Source organism: Neltuma alba, unplaced genomic scaffold (genome assembly GCF_004799145.2).
Source record: "Neltuma alba isolate B1F8T4 unplaced genomic scaffold, ASM479914v2 tig00005608_pilon, whole genome shotgun sequence".
Taxonomy (NCBI): domain Eukaryota; kingdom Viridiplantae; phylum Streptophyta; class Magnoliopsida; order Fabales; family Fabaceae; genus Neltuma; species Neltuma alba.
In genome coordinates this window covers 57,626-68,367 of record NW_021634172.1, presented here as the reverse complement: position 1 = coordinate 68,367, position 10,742 = coordinate 57,626, and the positions used below count along the sequence as shown (strand labels likewise).

General features: G+C 39.3%; 2 protein-coding genes across 4 annotated transcripts; one reads left to right on the top strand and one right to left on the bottom strand.

The window, feature by feature from the left end:
• LOC114748096 (probable apyrase 7) lies at positions 1 to 5,360 on the top strand. 3 transcript variants are annotated; one of them, XM_028936449.1, is made up of 3 exons: positions 1 to 162; positions 583 to 2,593; positions 4,687 to 5,360. In XM_028936449.1, exons 2-3 carry the CDS (start codon positions 760 to 762, stop codon positions 5,103 to 5,105), a joined length of 2,253 nt encoding a protein of 750 aa, XP_028792282.1. In that variant the 5' UTR covers positions 1 to 162; positions 583 to 759; the 3' UTR covers positions 5,106 to 5,360. The 3 variants fall into 3 exon arrangements, with proteins under 3 accessions (XP_028792282.1, XP_028792281.1, XP_028792280.1); XM_028936448.1 differs by having other exon boundaries at positions 1 to 200; positions 598 to 2,593; XM_028936447.1 differs by having other exon boundaries at positions 1 to 200.
• Positions 5,361 to 7,506: 2,146 nt separating this feature from the next.
• Positions 7,507 to 10,284, bottom strand: LOC114748098 (bifunctional peptidase and (3S)-lysyl hydroxylase JMJD7). The gene is made up of 4 exons (XM_028936452.1): positions 9,509 to 10,284; positions 9,252 to 9,427; positions 7,934 to 8,004; positions 7,507 to 7,842 (listed from the first exon to the last, which is right to left on the bottom strand). The coding sequence occupies exons 1-4, from the start codon at positions 10,244 to 10,246 to the stop codon at positions 7,721 to 7,723; spliced, it is 1,107 nt and encodes a 368-aa protein (XP_028792285.1). The 5' UTR covers positions 10,247 to 10,284; the 3' UTR covers positions 7,507 to 7,720.
• Positions 10,285 to 10,742: the final 458 nt, after the last annotated feature.

The following is a 10,742-nucleotide window of genomic DNA, read 5'->3' as shown; positions in this document are numbered from 1 at the left end:
GTACATAAAATAAATAAGCCGAAGGGGGTCTGGTTACAGTATTCGTGGATGCATTTTTCTTCGTCGACCAACCAGCATTCGCCACTTGGGCCGAGCTCGCCGTCCGACGCCGTCCGCCGTCGTCACCCCTGCGTGGTTGTTGCCGAGCAAGTATTGGAGAAGGTCTGAACCCTAGGGCTTTTGCCTCCTTTCAAAAATCGGTGAGATTGATTTGCTCAATCTGGCTTTGAATCTAGATTTGCATTTGGTCCCCGCGTCATCTGTTGGTTGCCAACCCTTTGTCGGTCGCCGTCGCCCTGTTTCTTCCTTTCTTTCAATTTTTTCATTTCTATTTGGGTTCAAATCTGGTCGGGCAATCGTTTGGATGTTGGCGCTCTTGAATAAGTAGAGTTTACCTTTTTTAGAATATAACTGATTGCCAGTTTCTGCTCCAATGGTGTGTAATCGGCTATGATGCTTCGGTCCTCTTCATTTTGATTGCTAGCGATTTATATGTTTTGGATTGTTTTGTTGTGCATTGTCGGATTTGTTGCGTTTTGGCATTCTGTTTATTGATCTCTTTATATTATCTTCAATTTATAGGTATTTGTGATGCAGATCTGGTAAATGACTTGGCTTGGGTTGTGTCTGACAATTTACAAGCTTCGGTTTAAATTGTCGTTCTTCATTGGCTTGGACGAGTTGCCTGAATCAATTGGCTTACTAAGGCATCTTCGTCGAAGCATCTGCAACAAAAATTAAAGGGGTATCATATCGACTATGCATATTCCAAAGATTTCAGTGGGGGCAGATGCCCCCACTGAGTGTGATATAGGTCTGCCTATGGATGTGCGTGATTTGAGGCAGCCCCAATTTCTTCTGCAGAGAGAAAATGCGGGTGCCAGTTTCTCTAAGGCAAAGGCAGTTCAAGGGGGAAGCCCATCTGCTCGCATGAAATGGGTCCGAGTGATCACACTTTCATTCTGCATCATATTCTTTCTTTTTCTAATTTACTTGATATCCATGCTTATATATTCTTATTGGAATCAAGGATCAGGTAAATATTATGTTGTACTTGACTGTGGGAGTACTGGCACCCGGATTTATGTATATCAGGCTTCAATTGAACACAAGGAACATAGCAATCTTCCAATCACTATCAAATCATTTGGAGATGGCCTGCGGAAGAAATCTAACAGTGGACGTGCTTATGATCGAATGGAAACTGAACCCGGGCTTGATAAATTGGTCCATAACAAGTCTGGCTTGGAAGCAGCATTAAAACCTCTCGTCAAGTGGGCAAAGAAGCAAATACCAGAGCATGCTCACAAGAGTACTTCTCTATTCCTTTATGCTACTGCTGGTGTCCGGAGGCTTCCAAGTGCTGACTCAAAATGGCTGCTGGATAATGCATTGTCTATACTGAAGGGTTCTCCTTTCTTGTGCAAAAAGGATTGGGTTAAGATTATTAGTGGCACTGAAGAAGCTTACTATGGATGGATAGCCCTCAATTATCATAGCGGCATCTTGGGTGTTAGACCCAGACAAGCAACATATGGTGCACTTGACTTGGGTGGCTCATCATTACAGGTTACGTTTGAGAGTGATCAACAACTGAATAGTGAAACTAGCTTATTTGTTAGGATTGGATCAGTAAACCATCATCTCACTGCATATTCTTTAGCAGGCTATGGTCTGAACGAGGCATTTTCCAAATCTGTAGCTCATCTTTATAAGAAAAAGTTTGGATCCACCAATGCAGATCTAGCTAATAGGAAGTTAGAACTTAAACATCCTTGCTTGCAATCTGGTTACAAGGAGCAGTACATCTGCTCTCATTGTTCTTCCAATAACAATGAAAGCGAAAGCCCTTTGATTAATGGAAAGAAGTTGGGTAAAAAAGGAGAGTCAGGAATCCCAGTGATGCTTATTGGTGCTCCAAATTGGCAAGAATGTAGTGCACTTGCAAAAATTGTTGTCAATTTGTCTGAATGGTCCAATCTCAGTCCAGGAATTGATTGTGAAGTGCATCCTTGTGCCCTTAGTGATAATCTGCCTCGCCCATACGGCCACTTTTATGTGATTTCTGGATTTTTTGTGGTGTACCGATTCTATAACCTGACTTCTGAAGCCACACTCGATGATGTATTGGAAAAGGGTAGGGATTTCTGTGAAAAGAGATGGGAGGTTGCAAAGAAAAGTGTTGCTCCGCAGCCTTTCATTGAGCAGTATTGCTTTAGGGCACCATATATTACATCCCTGCTCAGAGAGGGTTTGCATATCATGGATAACCACATAACTGTTGGCTCTGGGTCTATTACTTGGACACTAGGGGTTGCTTTGTTGGAAGCTGGGAAGGCTTTTTCCACTAGATTTGGGCTTCGTGGTTTTGACTTAATCCAGATGAAGATAAACCCTATTATTCTTATTCCCATTATGTTACTTTCTTTGATTCTCCTACTTTGCGCATTATCTTATGTTGGTAGTGGGATGCCAAGATTTTTCCGGAGGTCATCATATCTTCCCCTTTTCAGGCATAACAGTGTGTCCAGTGCATCTGTTCTTAATATCTCATCTCCTTTCCGATTTAGAAGGTGGAGTCCTATCAATTCTGGTAAGTTGTTTTCACAACTAATGACTTTTGATGATGCTTTATTCTAAGCTCATGGACTTCCCATTGCCTAAAAAAATTATTTGTACCTAAATCTCTTGTTATTTTCTTGTGCTCTCGCAATGACAAGTACGTTTTAGATTTACGACTTCATTGATCTTTTCCCAAAATTCTTAGCAGTCTTATGGCCACCAATTATGGGGGAGGGAAGGAGCTAGGGAAAAGGGAAAACTAATCAGCTTCATGTCTTATGATTTAAATCTAACCAGCAATCATTAACTCCCTACCCTTTCATTAACATCCCTCCCTTCCCCTTCATGGAACCAAGCGCATTCTAATAATAATGAGATGAAAGGATGTCTGTATGGTCTAGACATTCAAGTACTCTTATTGTTATAATTTATCGTTTTAAAAAAGCTAAAGTATATGTTTGGCCTCTAAGTTACCTCAAATTTCAGTTTTGTCTCTTAAGTTTAGAAGTGTATTTTTAGTCTCGAAGTTTAAACATAGTTTCATTTAATGGAAAATACTGACTCTACAAATTTAAATAGTGATTCTACAGTTAAAAATGCTGACAAACCATGATCTAGATTTTAATTCTTTGATATAATCATTTTTATATTTTAAAATTTAAGCATTTAAAGAATTAAACGTATGATAAAATATTAAAAATTTAAGCATTTATAAAAATGATTACATTCAAAAATTAAAATTTAGAGCATGTTTTGTTAGTATTTAATTGCAAAGTTACCATTTAAATTTGTCAAGTCAGCATTTTCTATTAAATAAACTAACAACCATTTACATTTGTTGAGTTAGCATTTTCCATTAAATGAAACTGACGATGTCAAGATTAAGGGATTTCACTTTTTAAATATAAGGGATTAAACTGAAACTTGATATAAACTTGGGGGGCCACACACATTTTAGTCTCAAAAAATTTGCATGGCTGTAAGCGTTGCTCAAAGAATTACCTAGGTCAAGAACCCATGGTTAACGCTATTTAGTCTTTCTTTTTCTTTAGCCATATCATTGCCTAGCTCTAATGCCAGTTGGTACACAAGAACAAAAATAAACACTGCTTGAAAATTTGATTCTCCACATGGGCCCTAAACACTGTAGGAGCGATGCTTTGATTTTGAAACTCTATTCTGGAATATTCCTAAGCTCTCTTGTGCTAATGTGGCATACACTGGACAATTGTGTCCTAGAAATTTAAATTTCAAACTCATTTACTTTACTAATTGAATGGAGTTTGCACGTTTGGATTTATTATGAAGTAACCATCACAACAATAACAAGCCTTATCCCACTAGGTAGGGTCGGCTATATGAATCACACGATGCCATCGTGCTCTGTCAACAACCCAGTCCTTAGATATGTTGTTGACTAGGAGGTCTCGTTCAATGGTCTCATTAAGCGTTCTTCTCGGTCTTCCTCTGCCTCTTTTTATGGGACTCCATCTTGTTTGATCCACCCTCCTCACCGGGGCTTCCAATGGCCTTCTCTGCACATGTCCAAACCATCTTAACCGATTTTCAACCATTTTCTCTTAGATAGGTGCTACACCGACTCTTGTCCTGATATTTTCATTTCGAATCCTATCTTTTCTTGTATGACCACACATCCATCTCAGCATCCTCATTTCTGCTACCCCGACTTATTATTTAACTAAATTAATTATTACATTTTAAATGTGAACTTCTATACTATAAGTATGCACCTATTTTTTTCCTCATCTTTGGATAGAATAGTATTTAGGAAGTGTTAGTCTATTATTGCTGTAAGATACCAAAGGGTCTTCTTTACTACTCGATTTAGTATGACGGCTTGCATGCTATACTGGCCTGCCAAGTGGTAGATTTATGTATATATAATTGGCATTCTATGCTAACATTGTCAACTTGCTTTAGTTGTCAAGATTATGGATTGTTTACCATATCTGTAAATTATGCTCGGTTGCAGTTTATAAGTTACTAACTTTATATTTTTGGATGGTTTAAAACGTTTGACTTTGTGTAAGTAATTCCATTTTACGATTTTCTCAACATGTTTCTTTTATGGCTGAGCTGAGTCCAATTTATCTCGTATTGCAGGGGATGGAAGAGTTAAGATGCCACTTAGCCCAACAGTTGCGGGGGCACAGGAAAGACCATTTGGCTTGGGGCCGAGCCTCGGTGATGGCAGCACTGGCATCCAACTTATGGAAGCTTCCTTGTACCCTTCAGCCAGCAATGTCTCACGTAGTTATTCGTCAAATAATTTAGGGCAGATGCAATTTGACAGCGGTAATATGGGTGCCTTCTGGACTCCTCACAGAAGTCAGATGCGTCTGCAGAGTAGGAGATCACAATCTCGAGAAGACCTTATTTCCTCGATGGCTGAGGCAGACGGCAGTAATATGGGTGCCTTCTGGTCTCCTCACAGAAGTCAGATGCGTCTCCAGAGTAGGAGATCGCAGTCTCGAGAAGACCTTAATTCCTCAGTGGCTGAGACACACTTGGTGAAGGTTTAGAGCATCATCTTTAGGGAACTTTGGTATGACCACACTATATCTTATCTAAACTTACTCTTTTTCATAGTAAAATCCTTTTTTCTTCTTGAGTTTTGCTCCCTCATTCAAAATAGGCATTCTTTTTGTATCATAAGAATTGGTTAAAGGTAATTAATAGTTAGCCAAATTAATGCTCTCTTTCGTGATTCTTCTTTCTATATTCTGCCAGAGTTGCTTAAAGTTCCTTACTAAATAAAATATTCACTCTTCCCTTAATCTTTTATAGCCTGAACTGCTCTTGTACTGCCGTAGCAGAAATTTTTCTGGGCATTGAGTTTCTTACATGTCATTGATTGTGATCAAAAGGTGTTCCTGGTCTATGTCCCTTCTCTTATTTGGTAACAATTCATGCTACTGCGAATTGGAATATTTATCTTGGGAAAATTCTCAGTGACATCTGTTCTTCCTCCTAACCCTCCTCACGGATTGCAAAGCAAGTTTACATGTCCTAGCATTTCAGAAATCGTGTCATTAAGGTAACTATGGAGCTAAAGTTGAGCTGGTACAATCATTTCATTCCAAGAGAATGAGCTGTCTGCTCTAAAATAACAAGAAGCCTTGTCCTGTTACAAAAATATTACGGACTATAGCTCAGTCGAGTTATTTGTACGACGCGTTTGCGTTACATAGAACAAACTCCCATTTGACGAATGGGGGTGGGACTTTGTTTTGGATGAGGGTTTCTTCATTCCCCTCTGAGGCTTTGAACAATGAAGACAAGGTTGGAGGAGATGAAGCCGAAGAAAGTCTGAATATGAGAAAACCATTGTTTGTGTTTTGATAAGGTACAAAATCTCAAAAGTTATGTCCTCAATACATGCCTGTGTGAGCTATTTTTCTCAAGGAACAAAAAACCGGACCGGACAATGAACCGGTCAAGATAGTGGGTTAAGGGTTAATGGTCTAACCGGGGTCGGACCGGTCATATTAAAATAATATAATTTAATTAATAATAACAAAATAAAATAATAATCTCTAAAAAAATTTTTACTCTTATGTTTTTTGGGAACTTTCTTTTGCTTTTTGTGTGGGCCACCTTTGAATCATTGTTCTACAGTCATCCCTTTTTAATCTCCATACGGCTTACCCCTCAATCACTCCATTAAGTACCATAGTAAAAAAGCAATCAATCCAAAGAAAAGACTTGGAAGACTTGGACTGCCGTGCTTGCTCTGAAATTACAGGCTGTGTATTCCTCCTTTTAATAATAAAATAATTGCCCATCGTCCCTTCACTTCCTTTCCTTGGAATTGGATTACTTTCTCACTCCGCTCACCTCTCCGTCCTCATCCTCAGCTCGGCAGCTCCTCATTTTGCTATTCTTCCTCTTTTCACTTGCCCCCACCGCCACCTCTATCCTTCTTATTTCAACCCTTCCACCGCCTTCTCAACACCCTGAGGTATCTTCTTCATTCTCTACTCTTCGTCTCTTCCAATTATTTTTTCCCTCCTCAATTACTGCCCCTTTCTTTTGCTGGATTCTCTGGTTTTTGGTCATCACCTCTTGCTCTTATAATGGTAGAGACGCAGATGGCCTCAAGAGTAACGAATGCCTTCGTGAACAACAGGAGGACTAAAATTATTAAACCGGACAACCCATCCAATCGACGGGTTGCCCGGTTTTCACCGGTTGAACCTGGTTTTTTCCGGTTTTATCATAGGCCGGTTTTTTCCTTCAACCAGACCGGACCAAGGACCGGTTTACCGGTTTTCCGGTTGAACCGGCCGGTCCGGTCCGGTTTTTTTTTCATTGATTTTTCTATAGGTATATATACGTAGAACAAGCGTGTCACAAGTTAAACGTCATAGTTGCAATGGGTTTTCACTCCTAAGAACGCAAGTTTAACTTTTGTGTTTGCCCTTCCTTGGTCTGATGTGTGCTTTGAGTGTCTATATTGATAGAATTTCTTTCAAGGCGGGGAAATTTGTTGCCAACTCGGTCGTGTATAAGTTTCATATACTTTCGTTTTGATAAATGACAAGCAAATAAAGAAAATGATATGGAATCGATGAAGGATTGATTAACCATGTAAGTTATGGAATTTAGCTGGGAAAACTCATTAATTACTCCTAAATAAAGTAACTCATTCTTCATTAAAAAAAATTAAAACAAACGAGCTAAAAAAAATCCTTTAATTTTTCATTTCTTTTTTAAGTATGTAAATCATAGAATTTGTTATTTCTTTCATATATTATATGGCATTTCAATAAACGAAATTAAAATACATTAATTTCATTATGATCCTAAGAACTAGTGCTTTGACCAATTATCAATCAGGTTTGTTTTTCAATGAAAACTTTCCATACCATTGACATTTGACAGCCACATCCAATTCCTGCATCACTGAGATAATCTTTGGGATGCAATATCCAAACCAAAATCTATATCTCATTATAAAAAGAAAAAATGGGGGGAAATCCTACAAAATTGTATGACCTTTATGGGGTTGAATACAATATTTCATCACATCGACTATTTCAATACTCCATTCAAAATTGAAAAAGAAGCTGTTGAGTGTTGACCATCTCGCCATTTTAAGTAGAGGAAAAAAGAAAACAAAGAACAAGGGCCTTGTCTAAGAATTATCTGATTCCTCTAACAAATTCTCACTTGATGTTGAATTTAGAACAGATCGGTAATTAAGAGATTGTAGGAAATTGATATAAGCATACTTGATGTCAAATTGCATATCATACCCTGCAAAAAGTAGATAATAATGCATCAGACCTCCCGGTAAACACTGGATAATTACCAATTAGAAACTCGAGAGAAAATATCTTATCCTTACAATAATTTACAGCAATAGTGCATCCTCTATCATCTGGACTCTGCCTCACATGATGGAACCACATACTTGGCCTGCATTAATACCATCATATCAGCGCAATCATTCATAATGATCCAACAACAATAATTAAAAAACAAGTCTTAACTCACTAGATGGGGTTGACACATGCATAAAGAAAAATCCCCTTAACAAATGGAGCAGCATATGCTATGAAAAGATAAGATAGAATGTTAACTTTTGGTTGACTGACTGAATTCTCAGCTATGGTGGTAGATCTCATTGTTCACTTCAATATTTAGCCATCTTCCAAGATGATGATGATGATGATAATTACCAAATATTCAAATAAAGCATGAAGCCCAAGTTCAATGAGAGCTTTAATAGAGATTTTTACGTTGGTGTTGAAGCTTAAAAGGGAAATACTTGACTTGTGCTTGATCATGCCATGCGCTTCAACATTTTTTTTGGGGGCAATGACACCATCAATTCAATAAATGAAATAACAGAAAGGTGAAAATGCATGAATTGCTAGGAACCTAACACGGATTTAAAAACTGACACTAGGCAAGCACAAGCACGCTAGAATAACTTGCAGTTCTAATGGATAGGTGATTCCAACTACATCAATCAAATGTAACTTCAACTGAGTAATATGTAACATCATAACAAACATTTCTAAGACTAAAGTACAGAAGCCACTTCTGTCATAGGTTTATCATGTCAATACTCCACTTCAGAATCCAACTCTTGGATTTTGAAAGGTGATACTAAATCATCAACACATGGAACCGGGAAATACAAGTCTATAGTCCCAGAAGAAAAATTTAAGCATGAAAGATGCCATATTTAACAGGCCTTTACATAAGGGATTAGAATAGGTCCAAATTTATTCACAGCACACTTCACTTGCAACATGGCTCCGTAAGTCTCTTCAATCAAAACTTCATTTACCATAAAATTTCTCGGGAATTCATTAGGCAATGATGCAGTAGAAGATGTTTCTTCTGCAACATCCCTGCTGGCGAATTTGGTTTCCAGGGTAAGCCCTAGGAGGCATAACCTTGGGGTTGCACGTTCAAATGCCAGTAGCATAATCCCTGCTTATCTAATCTAAATCTATTCCAGGTTAGCCGCTCATGGGGTGGCATGTAACTGAGGGTGCACTTTGCACTGGTGCATTTTCTACATAGACCACGCAGAACCCATGGCTAAGGCTCAACTGATATAAGGACGCAGTTTAATACCTAAAAAACAAAGCTTACGCTCTATTAAGCATATCTAGCAAAATTAAGGAGATTAAAACACAATGGAAGCTTACAAGTAGAGAATCTCGCCAGCCTTGACCGTGCACTGTAATGCCTCAGGGCCATTGAAATACAATGGGAACGTGGACATTTCATCATCCTTGGTCTCTGGAGAAGGACAAGGATTCACACTGCACCAAGGAACATATCTTGTTGGCTTCTCAAGTTCTAAAGTGAACTCTCCAGTATCCTACGAATCATAACAGCAGCACCACTAAAAAGTTATTCAAATTTCAAAACATAGTTAACCAATAAGAAGAAACATGTTTACCCAAGAATATCTATACTGAGAAGCGGGGTATTCTCGAATGTACATGCGGTGAACATCAGAGGGGGGCAACAGCAGAAAATGCTTCTCCCCAGTGACCACAGCATAGAGATTCTCATAGTGATCCTTGTGAAACGAAGTCTGGGAGTGCTGATTACCAATCCAGAGATTGACAGCTTCAGGAACACAACCAAGAGCATCAGTGGCCCAGGGAATATGGGGATCACAATCGTCAGCCAGAGCCGAATACTCAGACCGAAAACAGTCGTTCTGCTGCTGCGCATAGGCTACAAATCTTAGGTTTGAAGAACAATCACCACTTCCAGAAGAAATGAGAGAAAGTGCTTTAGGGAAAGGCATGCGTTCAACGTGTGCAGAGGCAAAGCAGAGCGAAGAGGATGAAGCAGTGGCTTCAGGGGAAAAGGAAGATGCAGAAAGAGGCGGAGCACCCTGGTGCTCGTAATTATCCAGAGGGACAAGGGCATCAGCACATCCATTGGGGGTGAGGTGGAGGGAGACAGATGAGGAGGAAAGGACACGCGTGAGATAGGAGTGGTCGGTCCAGGAACAAAGGGCAGGCCAGTGGTTAATGGCATTGGAGATGATGCAGGGCTTGTTGGGGGAGACGAATCCTCTGAGGAATTGAAGTGGAGTAGGAGGGGATTCTAGCCTCTCAACTCTGGAAGAGTTTCCCAAGCTCAGATCCCTCACTTCGTTCCACAGGGCCTCAATCTCCTTCATGTAAAATGGATTCACCGAGACCTCAACGTTTGAGTCCTTACGGGTAATCACCTGTGGATCACCTGTGGATCACTGTGTCCAAGCCTGGCCGCTGCACTCTGGAGGACGCGGCTTCTCTCATTTTCCCTTTACCATCCGATGCGCTCCGTCCTTTACCTTTAATACTGCGCCGTTTTGAGTGAAAGCACGGGGGTGAGTGCTTTTTTTTTTTTTTTTTTAAATTTAAAAAAATCTAATACCTTACAAAAAATTTCAGTGCCATTTCCTATCCTAATATTTTTTTCAGCAGCACTCAATATTTAACACCCAGCATTTTAAGATATTTCTTTGGAGCACTCAGTATTGCAAAATAATTTTTGGTCCACTTAGTAGGTTAAAATATTTTTCAGTAACACCTTTTATGCAACATCCAACATGTTGCGGTATTTTTTTAGTAGTATTAAGGGGGTGTTTGGATAGAAACCAAACTATGGTTTCATAAGTGCTTTTACGGTTT